Below are 23,167 nucleotides of genomic sequence, written 5' to 3'. Positions count from 1 at the left end.
TTACTTCTTCAAACCAAATGTGCTGGAATCAATCTGTGAAGGGGCTGAAGGAACCCCCTGTCCAGCCAAAGCTCAAGTCGAGTATGCTAGTGTCCCATTGATCCATGTTCTGTATATAAATAAAATCATTCTCAAGACCAAAAAAGAAGGAGGTGACAATCCAAGCAAGGAGGATCTTGCTGTAATCAACGTTGCCTGTTCCTTGTTTTCCAAAAGCTAGAATTATGCGAATTGCTGTAATAGAAAAAAAAAAACCCCCAAATCAAGCACTCATCCTAACATAAAAAAAAGATCAGAGGAGACAGAAGCTATTTTTCCACATTTGTAAGCCACCCCTCCCACCTGTTTTTTTTTCAAAATGTTTAGTGTAGTTGAAATACTGTTCAATCCCACTGTTGTAAGTAGGAATTAATAAGATCCATACAAAAAGCTTTAAACGGGAAAGAGCTGAGGGAAATATCTGACTGAGTCTGACTTTCCCCAGCTTGGACTCGACCCACCATGCTTTATTGTGCCATTCTTGTCCATGTGTTAGACTTACTAATGAATGTGGCTAACCAACCAAAGGCTTTAAAAAAAGATATACAAAACTTTAAACGTCAATCATGGTGGGACATTTTGTATCAACAACTAAAGAAAATCCCTTTGAATACCTCATGTGAAAATTGTTTGTTGTGATGTTGCACTAAAAAAAATAAAAATGACTCATTTGTAACCCAACACTGCAGTCTGTTGACTTTATTCTGACCTTGTTCAAGATGTTAGCAGGAAAGATATGTGGGTTTTAAAGGCCAACACCAATAGCTGCTCTGAAATCTGATTTATTTTTTATTTTGTCCAAAAACAAGAAAACACACTTACGAAACCAAGGCTTCCTTTTAAACGTCCTTTTTGTTTAACGAAAATGCTGTATAACATGCACATTTTAGTACTCAACCAGTTAAAACCCTCAACATCCCAGGCATGTTTACATAAATACATATCCCCCTTTTGTCAGGTCTGTGATGGCAGACTGTGTGGGGAGTGTGGACCCAATTGCAGAGTAAGGAGGACTGCAGTCAAAAATGAAAGTGAGCTTTTTATTTTTGACTGCACAAAATACAACCAAAGCAAAAGGGAGACTAAGATTAAATCAACAAAAACTAAACACAAGGTACCTGGAACAAGAAAACCTGAGACTTGAAACATGACGGATGATGAACATGACGAGGATCTGACGAGGGACAAAGGGACAAACTCACACAATAAAGATACACAAAGGCAAAAGAGAGGGAACGAAACAGAACTAACTAAAAGTAATTAAGAACCAGAAATCTAAATGATTAAACCAGGAAACTAAGTAATACCAGAAAAGGGCTAAGAAACATAAACCGCTACCATCGTAAGAAAACAAGGCCAAAAGTCCAAAGACATAAACGCAGTAACAGACACAGCACCATGACACCCTTAAAGTTATAATTCTGTGTTCATTATTTTGTGAATAAGGAACCAGATTTTTGGAAAATGTTTTATTTTTACATTGAGTCTGATTACATAATATAAGTGTCAACAACAAAGCAGCAGTACATGTTGTGTTGTGAATTTAATCTTAATCTCACTCATGTCATAAAATATACAGTAGTCCAGCGCTAAACATCCAGTACATTCACAACTTTTTACCACAGATATAGAAAGATTTTTAATTAAACCTTGTAACCTTGAACAAATGTCTATACTTCTGGTAACCCCCTGATTTAGTAGTTAATGCTAACCAAAGTAAACATTGGGGGATAAATATTTTTCTTTAACTTGTGAAAAATCAAATCTTTTAAAGCAATTGCTGAACCTTACCTTTCAAGGAGAAAAGTAGTTTGAACTTTGATAAGCGGGTATACCAAAAATGTGTGTACTCACACACAGAGATACACACATTAGCATTTCCACAATGTCACACGCCAAATAAAGTCAGTGATAATGACTCCTCCTCAAGATATAATTTTTCAAGAGAAGCACCAAAAAGTGTTAGTTTGAAGCTGTAGTTTTTGAAGACTTAATAAAAAAAGTCATAAATGATATATTCATTTATATTCATTTTGCAAGAGATTCATTTCAGTTCCCTCTGCAGTTACATGACGGGGTAGCAGGCATCCAGAGCAATGCCACACTGATCATTCTGGTTGCGTGCCATCCGGATGTATCCCTGATCTCCGAAGGAAGTTCCCCAGCTGGAGAGTACAAAATAATGAATTATCAGATAAATGTAATTAAATGTTTTAAAACTTCACATTTTGTTATTGATGTATTAAATCATTCTTATCTTGTTTTTTTTGACGTTTTTATTAAAAAAGAAAACAAAAGAAGATAAAACCAGGTCCAGTGGATGATTAAATGCTTGTTCATATGAATTCTAAAAATGAAATGACTTCAGCAGCTGGTACATTTGTTTTTTCATCTTTGAATAAACATTAACAAAACTGTCTTTCTTCCTACTTTTACATCTAACTCAGTATAGTTTATGTTTAAGTATTAACAAAGGACAGGGATGTCATATGAATGGATGTGTCCATTAGTCGAACCTCAGATACAGGAGGAACAATGCATTTTTTTGTCCTGGTCGTGGAACACTTGACCAGCTCTTGGTCTGCAAAGTCCAATAAGTTGGACTTGTTCCTGGTGGGTGATGGGCTTTGCCAGGGCAGCCCTTAGTCACCTATTCTTTTCATAATTTTTATGGACAGAATTCCTAGGCGTACCCAAGTGGCAGAGGGCTTTCACTTGGGTGGTCTCAGAATGTCATCTCTGCTTTTCGCAGATGATGTGGTTCTGTTGGCTTCATCGGGTGATGGCCTCCAGCTCGCCTTGGAATGGTTCGCAGCTGAGTGTGAAGCTTTGGGAACGAGAATCAGCACCTCCAAATCTGAGGCAATGGTCCTCAGCCAGGAAAAGGGTGGAGTGCCCACTCCGGGTCAGGGACAAGTTCTTGCCCCAAGTGGAGGAGTTCAAGTACTTGTTCACGACTGATGGGAAAAGGGAGTGGGAGATCGACAGATGGATTGGTGCTGCGGCTGAGTGATGCGGACGCTGTATCGGTCTGTTGTGGTAAAGAGAGAGCTGAGTGTAAAAGCAAAGCTCTCAATTTGCTGGTCAGTCTACGTCCCTACCCTCACCTATGGTCACTAGATGTGGGCAGTGACCGAAAGAACGAGATAAAAGAGGCAGAAATGGGCTTCCTCCGAAGGGTGGCTAGCCTCCCTCTTATAGGATGAGAAGTTCAGCCATCCGGGAGGGGCTCAGAGTAGAGCCGCTGCTCCTCCACAACAAAAGGAGCCAGTCGAGGTGGTTCGGGCATCTGACAAGGACGCTACCTGGGTGCCCCCCTGGGTGAGGTGTTCGGGGCATGTCCCACTGGGAGGAGGCCCTGGGGCAGACCCAGGACACTCTGGAGAGATTATATCTCTCGGCTGGCCTGGGAAAACCTTGGTATTCCCAGGCCAGGTCAGTTTTTGCGTGTTGATGATATGTACTTTTTTAAAAAGCCTGACTTCTCTCTTTCACTTCTTATTTGTCTTCTAGAGTCCTCCAGTATGCACCACATTAGTGAACAGATGGTGGAAGACAATAAAGGCCCTGTCCATGAAATCACTTTGTATATAAAAGCCAGATTCAAGAGAAATCAGTGAAAATGTCTCACCTGTTCTTTATGAGCCAGTAGTCTTGTCCATTCAGAGTGCCGTAGCCCACAGCTAACACAGCGTGATTCACATTCTGAGTGCATGATGGGTCATTATACACTCCTGAAATTATAAGAAGAAATGATCAATCTGATTAAAAATTTCTAAGCAGCCATAAATAATAATTTCCAGGAAAACTGAACTCAAATTTGTCTTCTAAAAAACAAAAAAAACCCCTCCTTCATCCGCCAAACATTTTAAAACTGTTTTTCCATTTACTTTGCATCTGATGAGGTGTATCTTACCACTCCTATATAAAATAAACGTGGGCCGCCTAGCATCAATTCCCACTGAAATGGGTCCAATGGTAGCAAGACCCTGCTTCAGAGCGTTCTCGTCCCCTTCAGGCAGACACTGGTAACTGGAGCAGTTGGCAGCACGGGTTGCTGGGTTGTAGTGGCACTGATCATCCTGAAGTTAAAGAAAAAAATGTTAAAGGATCTGATGCAGTCAGGAAAGAACTTCATACACATTAAAAAAATCTAAAAATATTCTTGTTTTACAACATACAGGGCTGCCCTAAGGCAGAATTGGGAGGGACACCAACAAATTGAAAATATATTCATTAACTAGGTTTTTGAACTCAGTTAAAATCACTCCTTTAGTCTTGTAGGCTCTCCATTGATTGGACTGCATCTCACTTCTCAAAGGAATAAGTCAGTGGTGTCATAATTTGCACTTCAGGACAAAAATAAACCTAAAGACTGTTGCAAACTACATAGATATTGTCATAATTTCCATGCTTGATATTTTTGGTAAGGATAGTCACTGAGTATTTCACATTACAAAGTTCTTGTTTTGTTTTTGTTTTTTCGTTTTTTTTTTTAATTTTCTTTTGGCTAAATTAAAAACATTGCCACCCCCGCGAGGCTGGAACAGTCTGTTGAATCGTCTCAGAACTGGCCTCCTCCACACAAACAACAGCGAACTACATAAAGCCTGGAGGACAAACATGTTGTCCGCTCCGATTAATTTATTGTTGCTCCAAAGAGACGTTAACAGCTGACCACAGACAAGTGTGAGTGTTGCTGTCTACAGCCTGAAGGATCGGACTCAACTTCTTGCTGGTGTTTATACACCCACCTAGGTGTCTCATACAGGGTTTTGTAAAGCTTGTGTTAGAGTCCTATGTTTAAATTTTTGTAAAAGTTTTGTAAAAGTTGGCTTGCTGGAACAGAATATACTGATTTCAAATTATTTAAACTCTGTTATTAATTGAATATAATATAAAGACGGTATAAACTAGGATTATATTAGGATTTTATTAAAAACATAACATTTCTTAATTAAAAGTTACAAATTGTTTTTATTTCTACACACATTTTAAACTAAGACATGTTTTTCTTTATATAATCATAATATAATCCTAGTTTATGTTTATCTTTATGAGCAAAAAATAACTTTGCTACTGTCTACTCCATTTTTGTTGTAAATAATGAATTTTGATATTTGACCTTCTGTTAACGAAGAAGGAGATACACTTTATTAATCCCATTGGAAATTAGTCCACTGCATTTAATCATTCACTCAGTGAAGCAACCACCAATACAGTGTCCGGGGAGCGGTGTGTAGAGATGCTGAGGAAAGTACCTTTCTTAGGGGTACTTGCTTCTCATATGTTTAATATTTGTATTAATTATATTTGTCCCTACTAACCTGGAGATGGCTGATTAATGAAAGGAGTGTGACAGGGATTGTGATGAATTACTATTTTAACTGAGATTTTGTTTTTGCCTTGGAATTATCACTTAAATAAGTGCTGAATGTTCTTTTAGCACAGAAGTGTGCACATGAGGTCACACATGCATGTATGTTTACTTACATGTCCTGTATATGGGTATGAAGCATCAGAGTCAATTCCGTGGTTGTCGATGACATATTGGAAAGCTCGGTCTATGTAGCCTCCGTTGCAGCCTTCGTTACCATATTTGCCAGAACAATCCACCAGGTTTTGGGGACTGAGATCCACCAGCTTTCCTGTTGTCTTGGCTAACTGACCTTCCAGGGCCCCTGCAACACTGAAGGCCCAGCAAGCTCCACAAGCACCCTGAATAAAAAAAAAATTAAATGTCATGCTCATATTCTTAAGTCTTCCTCTAAATGTCCACTTTAAGAGCATAGAAGCACTTTTTATAACTCCAATTCCAAAAATATTGGACCGCTGTGTAAAATGTAAATACAAACAGAATGCAATGATTTTCAAATCCAATATTTCATTTATAGTAGAACATAAAAACTATTTCATACTATTTCATGTCAGATATTAGCTCATTCTACATTTCATGTTAGAAAACGTTGTCTCAAAAAATTTAGGCCACTGACAACCAAAGGCTGGGAAGGCTACAAAGAAACAGCTGGAAGAATACTTTTCAAATAATAAGGTTACTGGCAACAGGTCAGTAACATGATTGGGCATTAAAAACATCTTAGAGAGGCAGAGTTTGTCAGAAGTAAAGACTGTCAGGGGTTCACCAATTTTTTTCACCAAAAACTGCTTATATGAACTGTGAAATATTTTTAGAAGAATGTTCCTCAACATAAAATTGTAAAGACTTTGAACATCTCAATATCCTGTTTTCTAACATACATGATTTATTTTATAATCTTATCATATCATATAAAAAATGCAAAAATATAAATAAATAAATATGCACTGCTTTAAAACAGTGATGATTGCTATGTTCTAGTGTGAATACAGTACAGGTTTATGAGATTTGCAAATTATTGCATTCTGTTTTTGTTTTTTTTCAACAGTGTTACACCTTTTTTGGGATGTAAAACTATGAAAAAACATAAAAAAAATAACAAACAAAAAAACCCCAGAGAACTTTCAGGGTTCAGTAAACGAGAGGCAGTCATCTTCTTCGTAGTAGTAAAAGTGGATATGGTGAAATTCTTCTCGTGCAAACATGAACTGATTCTTCTCAGCAGCACTAATACACAAACCCTGATATAAATGACCTCTTTTTTTTTACCTGCATCTTGACACTGGTGACATAACCCTTCTCTCTCCAGTCCACAGTGTCTGGTATGCCAGAACCTGATGCCCCTGCAAAGGGAGATGGCGCCCTCTGGATGCCAGTGGGAGGTTTGAGAGTTGCAAAAGACTGCAGGATCTCTTCTTCTGTCTATGAGGAAGAACACAAATTATGGAATGAGACACAAATATCTGTTACAATCAGCCTTTTCTGTCTGAATGCGGAAATTCCAGTTCATTTAATGGATGTAGGATTATTTTGACAGTTTTTTGATGTCGCTTTCAATTAAATAATAAAAAACACTTGACATTTTTAATTCATGAAAATGCTATATTATTATTTAAGTTTTTGTTGATTTTTGCTACAATCATTTTATATGTTCCCAAAGACTGGGAACATTTTAAAATATTTTTTTCCCTCAAACGAATTATTTGTTGATTGCGGATAACCTCTCCAGGACAATAAGAGCCTTTTTAATATTGATTGAATGGAGAGAGCAGTCAAAAAAGAGAACAGTTTCAGTTTGCTGCTCCTGCTGTTGCACGAGATCATATGTAAACAAATAACTACCATTTCAGATTTTCATGAGCACATATTAAAAAAATGCCCTGATAACACTCTTGACAGTATGCAAAATAAAACCAATGTGTTAAAAAAGGTAAACATGTTTCACTGTCCACTTTATATACAGTAATCTGTGTCTGTCCTTTTCAAATCTGATTCCTCTCAGGAATCACATTTGTTTCTTTTGGTATAGATGAAGTCAATAAATAAACAGAATGGACTCAGTTCTGTCTGAATGCTCAAAAATATTCTCCAACAAAGACTAAGGTGAAGCAGGTCACTGACCAGACAACGGTTGAGATTCCAGTATGCAGTCTGAGTGCTTTGGTTATTCATTAAGTTAGCTCAGGAATATACTGTAGGGTCTTGACTGGAGAATAGATCCTAGTCAGCCTGATGATTATTTGAGCTAAGAGGAGAAATCACCTCATTACTCCAGTCAAGTCTCAAAGGCCAGAACCAAAACTCTGCAGCTAATCAGGAAAGAAAGGTTAGAAGAGCCAAAGGGTTAAAGGTAAAGCTTGGTGCTTTACCAGTTAATGTTGCTAATTTACATTCTGCAGAAAGTCAAAGCAAAGGTACCATAATTTATTTTTTGAATATTTGATAGTTTTTTTTTAAACTCAGTTTAAGTGTTACCACAGCATATTGAAATGTTATGAATGCTAACTGAATAAATTAAGAGACCTGAGATAAAATTAGCAATGTGAAACTATACATGTGTGCCCCAACATATGTTTAATATTAGCCTGCTTGACTTGTATTTGTTTTTGTTAGAGGTATCTAGCCTGCATTAATTGATAAAGCACCCAAAAGACACTAAATACAAAATATGAAGACACTGAAACATGAAAACTGACACGGAACATAAAGACAGAGAAAGGGGAACTCAGAAAACAAAAATAGGGAAACCAGAAACATGAAGTGCCAGTAATCTGTTATCTATTCATAGCTACTCTTTAAGACAGATCAGCTTTAATTCTGTTGACCTTTTCAACATCATTAATACAATCACCATTAATGAATAAAAAATATCATAAGTCAAAAACATTAATGAAGCAAGAGAGTGTCTCACCAGGTCTCCCATGTGATTCATGCCCAGTTCATAGGTGTGAAGTCCCATTGAGGCCTCCAAGTTGTGCACGGTAATCATCTTCAGGTTATTCTCCCACAGCTTGCGGCGGTGAGCATCCTCCACCTCACATAAAGAAAGAGCAGATGAGGTGAAAATGCCATATAAGTTAATTATAAGCCTTGTGCAGAGTTTGTACATATATAACACAAAAAAATATTTATTACTACTACTTTTTGTCACATACATCTTTTTTGTAGCTCTTCCCATGTGTCTTCTTCCACAGCTCCCAGTGTGCGTCCAGTGTGGATTCAAACATGGCTGCTGCCCCGGCACACAGGGAGATGAGCAGCAACAGCAGGCCTGCAAACACACAAACATAGACGATGACACGAGAAGACAGGATGTCACCTGACCTTTGATGAGACTGATGCTCACTAACACACTGAGAAAACAACCTGCCTGGCAGAAAGTTCAGGTTTCCAGTCAGAAACAGACCTTAGTTTCATAAAAACCACACATAGAGACTCTGGCACGACACAGGCCAAAATATTTTCAGTGCTGTTTTACATACTAACAAAAAGAAAACAACAAAAAGATGGAGATAGGCGTTTAGTAACTCTAAAGGGTCAAAAGAGGCCACAATTATTTTTCTAGATACATCCATGGTTATTTTTCCCAAATGAAAAGGCATTTTTTTCACAATTTTACTAATTCTCAGAATGGGGACAAAACACACTTGTAAATATTGGTTTATGTCACTTGTTATCAGATTGCTGGCAATAAATCTAAACCAAACTGATCTAGGTCACCTCTGCGTCTCAGAAACAGGGCATAAACATATCAGCATGTACTAGAATCAACAAAAAGGTCTCAAAATACAAAAAGGGAGAGTGTTTGGAAAGTTTTCTTACAATGACTAAGATGAAATATACAAAACTGTAGACATTAAAGTGATTCCACTGAAAACTGCTGTTTGAACTCAGAGTTCAAGCATGTTACCAGGCTGTAATTGGTGCTGATGTTGTCTTCAGGGGTTTTATACCAAGGTGGCTCATTGGCCTCATCTACATAGCAAATAGTGATGTGTCATTCGCGAACGAAATTGCTCTTTGAGCCGACTCTTTGAAGTGAACGAGGCAAGGCGTGTTTTTCTTTTCTTTCTCTCACCCTTTCTCTCGCACTGTTTTTCCGCTTCACTCCGCATGCGAGCCTTGTGCTTGCGCTGAGCAGAGGGGGGAGGGGCGGTAGTTAAACTCGCAGTAGCACAGGAACAGAGCGGGAGGGCAAGAGAGCCAAGGACAACAACGTCACATCAGAAAGGTACAGTGATGGGAATAACGGCGCTACAAGTAACGGCGTTACTTTTTTCAGTAACGAGTAATCTAACTAATTACTGTTCCTATCGTTACAACGCCGTTACAGTTACTAACAAGAAAATGCGGTCCGTTACTATTTTTCAACAAACAGACGGTTGAAGCTGTGTTCAGCTTAACGCATCTTATATCAGTTGCACGGAAGCAGCTGTAAGTAATCTGGGCGATACAGCTTTAAGCAGCTGCGCGCGCTCCCGCGGACGGTAATCATGATCACTGTCTAGCACAACGCCTGGAGCTAAGGGGGCAAAACAATGGCATGAGTGCTGCTGTTTGACTGAGGAAGAATAAAGTAGTCGTGGTAAGCCAATCACACGGCCACTTAAAGACAAAGCAACAAGGTGATATATACCAGTTTTTAAATTGTGTTGATAGGCCATGTAAAACCAGAGTCATGATAAACAATATATACGTGTGTTTTTTCCTCAATAGTTTCGTCACGTTTACTGTCTAAGGACAGCGCTAGCAAGCACGCTCTGCTTATGAGCAAAAAATAAAAAAACAAAACAAAAAATAGGGGAAGTTTTAGGAGTGACGCGGAGAGAGAGAGATAGATAGAGAGAGAGAGAGAGAGGGAGTTTTGAGATGTGAGAGATTAGTGACGTTTAGCGTGTTTGGGGTGTGTAGTTAATGTGTTGTCTGGTGTAGTTAGTGTGTAGTGTTGTGGATAGTTTTGTGTTGTGTGTCAGAACAATGAGGCGACTGTTTTTTTTTTTGGAATGGCACAAATAATTTGTGTGGCATCTTATTGAATGCAGAACAGCTGATTGTTCTGTAAATAGTTTGAAATGGTTATTTAAAAAAATCAATGTAAAAGGTAAATGGATGCAAATAACTTTGTTGTTTGCAAAACTTGTGCATAGGATTTTAAAATTGACAATTTATATTTCCATTTAAAGTTATGAAATATGATTCATTAAACATGTTTGCGATTGTTAAAAAATATAACTTTTTCTTCTCTGATTTTATGTTCTTTGTCTGATTTTAGATCAATTGTGTTAATACAGTATGTCAAAATGAAAACATAACTGTAAATTCAGACACATGAGGTTGTGCTGAAAAGGATGATACCAAACAAGGTAAAGTAAATCGTTTTTAAAGGTGAAATGTGGAGGGAAAATCAAAAGTAGTTAAAAAATGGCCAATTATACCCTGGACCCCAGAGGGTTATATGTTTTTTTTTTGTTTTTTTGTTTTTTTTAAGTAATGCAATAGTTACTTTTCAAGTATTTAATTACTTTGAGAATATTGTAACTCAGTTACTAACTCAGTTACTTTTTTGAAGAAGTAACTAGTAACTATAATCAATTACTTTTTCAAAGTAACTTGCCCAACACTGGAAAGGTATAGTAACCATCCACAATTTTCAGTTGTGGATGATAAAGGATTCAGAAAGTTTATTCATGCAGACCTATATGACAGAGAATGTGGATCTTTTTGTTTTGCATATTTTAATCTAGATTTAATTGTGTTGTGGTTTGCGGTGTTTTGTGTTGTTTCACTTTAAAGCTGAAAGTTTAAATAGTTAAAAGTTGAAATGTAAATAGTTGTTCTTTTGTATTATATGATTTATTGATTACATTTTATGTGGAGTGAATAAACAAAAGTATATTTACGGTGGCCCCAAAACACGTGCAAACTCAAAACACAACAGAAGTGCTCCAGGATGCTAGGCACAGTGTTGAGCTTTTGTTACCTACACATGCCAAGAAGTACCAACGACTGGATTTGGTGTGCAACAGGTAAATGAACATTTTTTTTAAATTATTTGACTATATATGAGTGCTTGTGTATAAATACACAAACAATACACATATGCTTTCAATTGTGTAATTTAAGTGATCTAGATATCTCTGTTTTGGAAGTTCAGTTAACGCTAGAAATGTGTTTTGGAGTTTGTAAATGCTTCAGAGTTTTTACATGCTTTTTTGAGTTTGTACAAGCTTTGTCTCCAAGGACCACCATTTATATTTATATGTAAATATATAAATAAATAAAACAACGTTGTTGTTTTTTTAATTACTAATTTCTTTTGTGCATGATTTTATATTGTTGTTGATAATAAATGAATTAAAGCAACAAAACAACCTGAAGAGCCGGTTGGGAGCTGAAAGAGCCGGGTTTTTTTTTTTTTTAGTGAGGCGAGCCGAAAGATCCGGTTCTCTAAAAAGAGCCGGAATTCTCATCACTAATAGCAAAAGTCACTTTTAAAAAAAACAACTTTTTGCACAGATCACTGTGTCTTTAGGGTCACTGTGTTAAGATGAGTCTCAAGTATCACATCCACATATTTAAGGCTGTGCAAGTTTTCAAAATGACTCCACAGTCACAAGACCTGAAGTGAAACTTATGAAAACGCAAAAAGTACAGCGATGAATATCATCATCATCATCATCATCATCGTTTATTTGTATAGCACTTTAAGAACACACCAGGCAGACCAAAGTGCTGAACAACACAGATCAAAACAACAACCAAATTAAAAATACCATAAAATCATTACAAACAATAAAATAAATAAGAAGGTGTCAGTTTCCTACAGAGTTAAAAGCCAGGGAATAAAAATAGGTTTTCAATCTGGACTTAAAGACCTGCACTGATGACGCTTGTCTAATTTGGAGGGGAAGGTTATTCCAGAGCATCGGAGCCGCAATTGAAAAGGCACGGTCTCCTCTGCATTTCAGCCGCGACTTAGGGACCGACAGCAGCAGCTGCTCAGCTGAACGGAGCGAGCGAGGAGGAACATGTGACTTCAGCAAGTCAGTTAAGTACACAGGAGCCAGACCATTTAATGATTTAAAAACCAATAAAAGGACCTTAAAACGAACCCTAAAATCAATGGGAAGCCAATGCAAGGAAGCCAGAACCGGAGTGATGTGATCGAATTTCCTACTACCGGTTAAAAATCGCGCCGCCGCGTTTTGCACTAACTGCAGGCGTGACAAGGTGCCCGACCCGACCCCTATTAAAAGGGAATTACAATAGTCCAGACGTGAGGTGATAAAAGCATGAATAAGAGTTTCCAAATTGGGTTTGGAAAGGAAAGGCTTAACCTTCGACAGGCGTCTGAGGTGATAAAAAGCTGATTTTACCACCCCACTTACATGACCTTCAAAAGTAAGCGCAGAATCAAGTTTAACACCAAGATTAGTGACTGAACTTTTCAGATGAGAGGTCAAATCACCAAAATCAACATCTGGAGAATCAGTAGAACGATGCGGGCCATATAAAATTGCTTCCGTTTTGCGACCATTAAAATTCAAAAAATTATTTGCCATCCATAATTTAATATCGCTAAGACAGTCAAGCAGTGATTGACATGGGGAAGTATCCAAATGACTAAAAGGTAAGTAAAGCTGACAGTCATCGGCATACAAATGAAATGACACTCCGTGTTTACGAAAAATCGCACCAAGGGGGAGTAAATACAGCGAGAAAAGTAATGGCCCAAGGATAGATCCCTGGGGCACACCCCAAAGCAGAGGGGCCACAGAGGAAGCGGCCAACCCCAGCTTGACACAAAAACTCCTTTCGGAAAGATATGATTTTATCCATGACAATGCCAGATCAGAAATTCCCACACAGTGATGTAAGCGGGAGATCAGCAGGTCGTGGTCCACTGTGTCAAATGCAGCTGTCATATCCAATAAGACAAGCACAGCATATTTACCACGATCAGTAGCAACAAGAATGTCATTCATAACTTTAACAAGAGCTGTCTCCGTACTGTGAAAGGGCTTAAAACCAGATTGGAAAATTTCAGACAATTGCGAGTCGCTCAAATAATCCAACAGTTGGGTATGTACAATCCTCTCCAAGATCTTGCTTAAAAAGGGAAGTTTGGAGATAGGTCTAAAATTTGACATAGTAGAACTATCAAGGCCAGGTTTCTTAAGTAAGGGGTGTATGACTGCATGTTTAAACCCACTAGGAACTTGACCGGTTAACAGACTAGTATTGATAATTTTCAGGATATAAGGTCCAAGGATGGGAAATACTTTTTGGAGAAAGCGGGGAGTAACAACATCATTTGGGGAGCCACAGGGCTTAGCATGTAGCACCAACTCCTCTAAGTCACGCAGAGAAATCGGTGCAAAAGCAGGGAATAAGCTTGAGCAAGGAGAATGCATGGCCGGATCAACAATAGGTGGAATCAGAGGCCTCAGGCTAGCAATTTTGTCCACAAAAAAGGTGATAAACTTATTGCACATAGCCTCAGAGGACGGCAAAAGGTTGTAACCCTCCAAGTTAAGTACAGAATTAATCGTATTGTATAAAACACGAGGGTTATGAGAGTTGGCCGAAATAAGTTGAGAAAAGTAGGAGTGTTTATCGGCCTTAACTGCTCTCTGATAAGTTTTCCAACTAATCTTTAGGGCTTCCAGGGAGACATGCAATCTGTCTTTTTTCCACTGTCTTTCACATTTCCTACATTGTCTTCTAATAGCTCGGGTATGATCTGTTAACCAAGGATTAGTCTTTGATTTACATTTTCTTACTCTCAAAGGGGCAACAACATCAAGCACAGATTTACAAGCAAAATCAAAATACAAAAGTAGGTCATCTGCAGTGGGCAACTCAGGGGCATAAGACATTAATTTGTCAAACAGTATAGAAAACCGTTCGGCAGAATCAGAGCCAAAGGCACGATAACATCGAGCAGGTGCAGTCTGATTTGCAAAAGCGTTAGAAGGAGCAATATCAAATAAGATAGGCATATGATCAGAAAATACTGCATCTTCAACCCGTACATTGCAAACAGATAAACCATGAGATAAAACTAAGTCCAGTGTGTGACCACGTTCTTGAGTGGCACCACTAACAAATTGGACAAAATTAAAAGAGTTCACTAAGTCCAGAAAGTCCTTGGCCAGGGGCTTCCCCGGACAGCAAACGTGAATATTAAAATCACCAAGCAGGAGGATCTGGTCATATCGTGATGCACAATCTGCAAGAAACTCGGAGAACTCTGATAAGAACACCTTGTTATATTTCGGCGGGCGATAAACAATCGCACATAACAACGAAGGCGAGTGGCCCAGTTTACATAAACAGAGTTCAAAGCTGGTGTAGCGAGACGAAGGGAAAAGCTGCTTCAAGTCCAAGTGAGCCTTAAAAACAACAGCAAGCCCTCCTCCGCGACCAGAAGCTCTCGGAACATTAAAAAAGGTACAGTCAGCGGGTACTAGTTCAATGAAAGCGCTTAACTCACCGGGAGATATCCAGGTTTCAGTCAAGAAGAGTAAATCCAGAACACGAGAGAGAAAAAAATCCTTCAATATGAAGGTCTTGTTGACCACCGACCTGGTATTTATTAGACCCAGCCTGAGAGGGACTGGGTCCAATATGAAGCTCCACCTCTTATACCTGGTACAGTTCTCAACTGGGAAGAGGACCCTCTTCAAACAATACCGGTACATACAATACCCTCAGTGTATAACCTTAATTTAATATGATATATATAATATTTTTTAACGAGAATTTATAACTCATCAGGCTTCTCATACTAATGTATGCGATTTAAAGCAATTTAAGTAAGCCATCTACTCCGTTTGTACTTGGAGTTTTACCCAAAAGCACTTTGACTGGCTCTTTTTTCCGCTTCGCTTTGTTGTCAGTTTCATAAATACAAATACAAAAACGAAGAATTCCGGTTTTATATTACTTTTAAATTGTTTTACTAAACAAATGCTACAGCGTAGTTGTACAACACAGCCTTCATTTCTATGGTGTAATTACATAAGAATATACTAAACATACACCGAGTGTGTTTGGACAATTTCTTTCTTTCTTTCTTTTTTATTTTTACAATTATTAAACATTATAGAAACACTTTACTTCACTGTCATGACATTATAACAAGGTTACAATGTATTTCTATCGTTGAACACACCTGCAGCCTGAACAAAGAAAAGTCTTTGAAAGCTACAAAAACGAAAGTAAACTAAATTATGAAGCTTTTTATGGGGCGATGTCCGCCTTTTTGTTTTACCAGCCATTAATATTTCTACTAAAGCTGTTAAAGTATTACTGGAAAGTGTTTCACTTGCCTTGATTAGTCGGACTCATCTTTGCTGCGCGGAAATTCAGTCTGACTGCGTTTCCTTGTTGCTATTATTTAAGAACGAAGTGTCACATGTTCTCTCGCAGTTCTTCCTCTTTCGAAAGTAAAAGCTACACCGTTTTCCTCACAGTGCAGGAAAGGAATAGTTGAACGCATAAGATATGAAACAGAAGGTAAACAAAAAACACTTATTCAGAGGTTTTCTCAAAAATTGAACCACACAATTGCACACTTTCGGAAAGTATGACAAGTACACACACTCAGCATTTTATGCACATTAAAAGTGTCTTACTTCCCACATTTAGCATTTTCATTACACTTTATGAGCAATCAAGTTTTTTTTAGTTTTAATTTATTAATTTATTTATCTTTAGTTCAGTGTAGTTGGGTTTATTTCCAGATTGGGGTTTCCTCGTTATTATTTTATGTTTTAGTTTAGCTTCTTATTAGACTGAGAGTTGTGTTTCTGTTTTATATTAGTATGGCAGAGGCAAGATTAAAGTTCAGAATAAACACAACAGAAGCACATCGTTTTGTCAAAGAAGGTATCTCACAGTCATGTTTCATATGCCAGAATTCCTTTCTTGAAATTACAAATTCGACCAAGCTGACAAAGTTATTTCCAACAATATTTCCTTTGAGTTTTCATTTGATCTTGTGAGTTTTGTACAGAATGGCATAAAATCATAATTTTAGCTGTAGCTACCCATATTAACTATGAGACTATCATGTGTGCAAATGACAGTTTTCTCTGAGGGTTAGAAATATGGAAATGGAAAACTTGGAGAATGGAAAATTATATTATGGCAATTTACTTATTAGAATTTTATATTTAATTCATTGAAACTAATCAGAAAGGTCAGGAAGGTCATTAAAAATCTTGGAAGTTAATTCTGCAGTTACAGGAATAAGTGGTTCTGGAAAGAAGTGAAGGTCAAAATAAATATTTGACCTGTCAGCTGTAAATGAAAGATCATGAGGTCAGTACATTGTCTGCTGTTGGATGAACACAGAACACTGAAAGAGGAACAAACCAAATCATGCATTTCAGTCATGAACATATAAGTTCAAGCAATGGTTTCATGGCACTACATGCTTTTATAGAGTAATTCAGCACCATATAAATAATAATCATTAATGCAAACTCCTTGTGGTGCCAACTATGGCTGAAAAAATACAAACGTCACTCATTTTCCTACATGAAAATAGTCATGGAGTTAGTGTTGGAGTGATGGTGTTCCTTACTTCAAAAAATATAGAAATATTGCACACTTAGTAGAATAATTAAATTATAAATATAAACACAACAGCCACTTTATATACCTGTTAAACCACTCATTAAAACAATGACTGATTATCAGCCAATCCAATGGCAGCCACTCATTACATTTAGGCACATAGACAGGTCAAAACAACCTGCTGAAGTTCAAAATGTGAAAATATCCATTGATATTATAGGAAGGAAACAGTAACTCAAAAAAATCAGTAATTATAACCAAGGTGTGTAGAAAAGTATTCCAAATCTTTGAATGCACAACATGTCAAGCAGCTGTTATGGCCGGTCTAGGGGTGGGGTGTTCAGAGTAAATGCTTAAGTGTATATTCGTCTTATAGTAGTCTAAGCAAAGCCCATTCCCTAGTCTGTTCACACGATGGGGTAGCTAGCGAGGTTGGTGATGCCGCAGACATTGCCACGGTTATGTGCCATCAAGATGTATCCCTTGTTGCCCCATTCCTCACCCCAGCTGTGAAGAAAAGACAAAAGATGGACTTGGAAATGACGGAGAAAATGAAATATCACCAGGAGTCAAACAGCATTTCAGCTTATCATTTTGACAGATGACATGAAAACAACAACCAACCAACACTTAATTTTAGTGGACATTTGAGCCACCTGATGCCATTCAGACAAGTGACATGTCCCACCTGTTCTTTACAATCCAGTACTTCTTCCCCTTGGTGTTCACTCCATAGCCTACTGCCAGTACGGCATGATTGACGTCATCTTTGTTACAGTTGGGATCGTAGTAAACACCTAGGTTCACAACAGAGAGAGAGAGAAAAAAAGAGTGAGCTGCATTAGTGAACAGTGCATAAACGATGTACCTCGCACACTTTTTAATGTTGAATATAACCAGAAAGTTGTTGATGTGTTATTATGTTTAATTGTTTTACTAGCTTATACAGACCATTATAACTAAATTTTACTGCTGCCTAATTTAAAGTTTATTGCTCAAAATGAAGGTGTGAACTCCATGTTTAGTTTATTTAATTCATATTTAATGAAGAAACCCTGACTAAACAGGCCCTTAAATTCTAGGATTTTATTCCACACACTTTCCTTCCCTTATATGAAGTAGGTGCAGGTAACAATTTCATTTGACCAGACATATGAGAAGTTCATATGTTCATATACCATGCTTGTAGAACTGGAAGCTGCTCTGTTGTGCATCGATGCCCACAGACACTGGACCAACTTTGTAGAGTGCAACAGCCAGTGCGCGCTCATTACCCACTGGGATCTCCTTGTAGCCTTTGCACTGGGCTGCCATGCCTGATGCATTGTAGCGGCAGGTCTGATCCTGCAGGCAAGACAAAGGAGGAGAAAATGCTAAAACCGTTTGTTGCCGATTTTAAAAGTGTCAATTCTTGATATTTAAGATGCTACTTTTCATGTCCTTACCTCACAGTATAATCATATTTAGGTAGAATATCGAATTTTAATCCAATGGTTATTACTGATTAACCGACAATAAAAGAAAGTTAATAATTGCTGTATAAAATCAATAGTCAAAATACTTGCTATGCAAGGTTTTAGTACCTTGTGACTCTTCTGTCACATGTTATATCACATGATGTGTTTGGTGCAATTCCAACTAGCCAAACAATAGAGAGACGGCAGATTTTTATCATTACCGAGCAGATGTACTTCCTTCTCATATTACCAAATGACTAAAGAGGAAACTATGCTCACTCTGTGGGAGAGTTTCCACTTCATCATTTCTGCTGAATCACCTCCCTCTGGTAAGATGTTTGCAGCTACTTTACTGTCAAAATGAAATATTTTCTTCCTCGTTGCATGTTGTTGGTGAAGCGTGTGAAGGGGACAAACGTGACACCCTCACAGCCAAGTGAGAACCTCTTCACCATCTATGCATCTGCAGCTAACAGCTGATTACTGGGTATTATTTATAACAACTAGGTTAAAAGACTTTTTGTGCAAAGCTTCTTTGTAAGAGTGCGTTACCAGAACAACTTCGAGCTTATCTTAAGTACTGGAAGAGGTGGGGCAATCACTCATTTAAAAAACAACAAACACCAACTAAATTATACTTGTTTATTACTTTAAAAACCCCCGCTTGACTGCTTTGGACCATCTTGCTTTTATGTGTTCAAGCACCCAGTGATATTAAAATATAAGTGCTTAGTTTATAGAGGATGTGGCACTCACTACATGAAACGAACTGAAGTGAAAGGCTCAGATTAATAAGCTACTTCAAGTTTAGTTGTGTGTTTGGCAGAGTGGGTTGCTCACCTGTCCAACATATGGGTAGGCCGCTTCAGAGTCAATACCTCCATTTTCATTCACATACTGGAAGGCATTGGTCATGTAGCCTCCTCCACAGCCGTCGTTCTCTGTAACACAGTCCACCAGGTTCTGAGGACTGAGGTCAACGAGCTGCTAAAACCGTTTGTTGCCGATTTTAAAAGTGTCAATTCTTGATATTAAAGATTTTCAATTTCTACTGTGTGTCAGTACACTGACACACAGTGGCGCTAATGAATGAATACATGCTAGGTATTAAGTGAAATATTGGGTTATTATTAGTCAAAAGATTTAGGAATTGCTACTGGAGCTCATGGGCAGTAACTAATAAATACACACACACACAACACAAAATGCTTTTGCAGGTACCATGTATTTAACCAAAACCAAAGGAAAATAACAAGGAAAGAAAAGGGAAAACTTCAATAAGCACTCCAGCTGCAGCGGTGCAATTAATCAAACATACCCAATTGGGGTGTATAAAGACAATTAAATAATCCTATACCTTTTATCAAGCAATATAGATTCTCAAATCAACAAAAAATGTTCCCCTATAAATAACACACATCAACATCAAAAACACTGATCCACTCTGAAAGGGAGAAAGTCCATGGATTTTATCTATGAATTTTATTTATGCAGTGTGCATTAGAGATATCCAAGCACTATTGTCCATAAACGGGGGAATGGTGTGTATGAATGTGGAAATCAGTGTGATTGGATAATCTTTGATAACTTCCTACCAGACCAGTGGAAGTGGAAGCTTCAATGCAGAACGACTTCTGCTCCTTGCCGTTCATTGGCTGGCCATCCTTTTTTTTTTTTTTCATCCTTTTTTAAACCCAAAAAGGGTCACCTGGCCTGCATCAAATAAACATGGCCAATAAGAAATCACAAGAATATGAAAATATCAGCCAGTTGAGCTAAATACATTAAGTTATTCTTGTTCCTGTGTACACAATTTATAGATAGATAAATAATTAAATAAACAGTATATTTTATCAATAAGAATTTAACAAAAAATAGTTCAACTGCTATATACAGATTGTATAGCTTCAAAACATTTGTTATCCAACAAATATTAGTCAACTCAAAACAATCCAATTAGCGTCAGCTGCTAGCACCACAACAGTCCAAAGTTCAAACTCACCAATTCCGTTCTGTTCGGTGTATGACAACACTATGCGGCTCTTGCTCACAGTAGTCGGTGTCTAAGTCACATAAAGTTATAGTGGTTGTTAAAATAATGCATTAGAACGGGAAAGCAAGTGTTTGCCAATACGAACCTCCAGTAACAGCTCTGTCAACTGGCTTGCCTCCACGCATCTGACCGGAGGAAGCCGGGACATGCTTTTGAGCAAAAAATTTAAAAACAAAACAAAAAACAAAACAAAAACAAAAACGCCCTTTTGTGTTGGTGGAAAAATGTGCCATGTCGACCAATCAAAAAATGATATGGCAACATGACATTTGGTTGTTTAGGAGAAGTTTTGAGAGAGGGAGAGGGGGGGGGGAGGGGGGGGGGGAGAGAGGGAGAGACAGCAGAAAAACAGAGAGAGTGAGTACATACATATTGAATGCAGAACACCTGATTGTTATATAAATAGTTTGAAATTGTTATAAAAAAAGAGGGTAAAATGTAAATAGCTGCAAATAACTTTGTTGTTTGAAAAGATTTGTGCATATAACATTAAAATTGACAATTTATATTTGCATTTAAAGTTATGAAATATGATTCAATAAACATGTTTGCGATTGTTAAAAAATATAACTTTTTCTACTCGGATTTTATGTTTTTTGTCTGATTTAGATCATTTTTATGTCAAAATGAAAGCATAACTGTAAATTCAGAAACGTGAGGTTGTGCTGAAAAGAATGATACCAAACAAGGCAAAGTACATAGTTTTTAAAGGTTAAATGTAGAGGTAAAATCAAAAGTGGTTAAAAAAGGCCAATTATACACTGGAGCCCAGAGGGTTAAACATTTTTTTTTAAAGTAACGCAATAGTTATTTTTCAAGTAATTAATTACTTTTAGAATCTTGTAACTCAGTTACTAACTCAGTTACTCTTTTGAAGAAGTAACTAGTAACTATAATTAATTACTTTTTCAAAGTAACTTGCCCGACACTGATTTTAATCCAATGGTTATTACTGATTAACAATAAAAACAAATTAATAATTGTAGTATAAATTAATAATCAAAATACTTGCTATGCAAGTTTTGGTACCTTGTGACTCTTCTGTCACAAGATTCACAAGGTACCACTGATTACTGGGTATTATTTATAACAACTAGGTTTTTGTGAAAAGTCTGCAAAGCTTCTTTGTAAGAGTGCCTTCACAGAACACACTTCTAGCTTATCTTAAGTACTGGAAGTACTGGAAGATAATTTAAAAAAGAACAAACACCAACTAAATTATACTTATTTATTACTTGGAAAAAAAAACTTGCCTGACTGTTTTGGTCCATCTTGCCTTTATGTGTCCAAGCACCCAGTGATATTAAAATATAAGTGCTTAGTTTATAGAGAATGTGGCACTCACGACATGAAATGAACTGAAGTGAAAGGCTCAGATTAATAAGCTACTTCAAGTTTAGTTGTGTGTTTGGCAGAGTGGGTTGCTCACCTGTCCAACATATGGGTAGGCCACTTCAGAGTCAATACCTCCATTTTCCTTCACATACTGGAAGGCATTGGTCATGTAGCCTCCTCCACAGCCGTCGTTCTCTGTAACACAGTCCACCAGGTTCTGAGGACTGAGGTCAACGAGCTGCCCGGTCTGCTTGGCCAACTGCCCCTCAAGGGCCCCGGCAGAGCTAAAGGCCCAGCAGGAGCCACAGGAGCCCTGTCAGGGGTCAAAGAAAGACTGGTGAGTAAGAGGTTTAGTTTGATATGTACATACCACTATGACTGGACTGTTGCTGACAACAGTAAGAGGAAACTAAGCCGACATGGAAGCTATAATCAGCAGAAATGTAAGAAACCCAGACCAGAGTTGGTAGGAAACAGGAATAAATGTGCACATTGTAAGGAAATAAATACCCAGCTGTTCTGATAGGCATTATTGTTTAAGCAAACCATTTGCAGAGAGCCTGTTTTTTTCATCAAGATTTATCATATTAAAGAGAATCAAGTTAAACAGATTAAATCAACATCACAGCAAATGCTGTGTCTTCTCCTGTCTGTCCACCGGGAGGCAGACTGTGACCACATTGACAATGAAAGAAAGCCATTTCTGTTTGCTGATCGAAATTCTGTAACTGCTGTGAATTTGGGTTGTAAATAGAATCAGCTGCTGGGCAGTTTGTGGTGTTCAGTAATGTCGAAACAGTGTTCATGACACACAGTGAGAAATGGGCTTTTTTACAGGTCTGGACTGACACATCCAGCGCTAATGAATCACTGACACCGCCATCGTGTTTGGCTTTCACCCAGGAAATAGGGACTTGCTGTAATATAGATGAACGTTTATGTTGAATTTAAATGAAAAGGTTATTCTTGTTAACATGTGTTGGGTGTAACTAATGCTTCTGTGCCTGAAAAGGTGCAGATCCCTTCCCTGTATGTTATGAACAACCTCCCTGGAGGAGTGCATGATGTAATAAACTAGATTAATGCTTATAGCTCTGAAACACTTACATGTAAACATACATTTGGTTTTAAAGTGCGTCTCATTCCCTAATCAGACGAACATTTATTAGCTTATTATTTTCTTTTTTTGGCCTTCATTTTGAAATATCTGAGTCTTCACACCTCTAATGCTCCACCTCACTCTGCTGCTTAGAGATGCAGATGCCCCAATTAAAAACTTTGTAAATCTTAAATCAGATCGCTGAATGTTGTTTGTGGCTT

General features: G+C 37.7%; 2 protein-coding genes across 2 annotated transcripts; both read right to left on the bottom strand.

Annotated features, from left to right (window-relative positions):
• Positions 1-1,065: 1,065 nt before the first annotated feature.
• LOC146564601 (cathepsin S-like) lies at positions 1,066-15,902 on the bottom strand. The gene is made up of 8 exons (XM_085292501.1): positions 15,751-15,902; positions 8,572-8,687; positions 8,328-8,450; positions 6,686-6,838; positions 5,533-5,757; positions 3,956-4,121; positions 3,671-3,773; positions 1,066-2,204 (listed from the first exon to the last, which is right to left on the bottom strand). Exons 1-8 carry the CDS (start codon positions 15,767-15,769, stop codon positions 2,105-2,107), a joined length of 1,005 nt encoding a protein of 334 aa, XP_085148627.1. The 5' UTR covers positions 15,770-15,902; the 3' UTR covers positions 1,066-2,104.
• Positions 15,903-17,394: 1,492 nt separating this feature from the next.
• On the bottom strand, positions 17,395-22,730 carry LOC146564600 (cathepsin K-like). Its single transcript, XM_085290215.1, has 6 exons — positions 22,719-22,730; positions 21,942-22,160; positions 19,300-19,446; positions 18,181-18,346; positions 17,691-17,799; positions 17,395-17,509 (listed from the first exon to the last, which is right to left on the bottom strand). Exons 1-6 carry the CDS (start codon positions 22,728-22,730, stop codon positions 17,410-17,412), a joined length of 753 nt encoding a protein of 250 aa, XP_085146341.1. The 3' UTR covers positions 17,395-17,409.
• Positions 22,731-23,167: the final 437 nt, after the last annotated feature.

Source organism: Mchenga conophoros, linkage group LG11 (genome assembly GCF_057382185.1).
Source record: "Mchenga conophoros isolate Kocher_MC1m ecotype Shallow Benthic linkage group LG11, M_conophoros_male_GT1.1, whole genome shotgun sequence".
Lineage (NCBI taxonomy): Eukaryota > Metazoa > Chordata > Actinopteri > Cichliformes > Cichlidae > Mchenga > Mchenga conophoros.
This window is presented reverse-complemented; position numbering and strand designations above follow the sequence as displayed.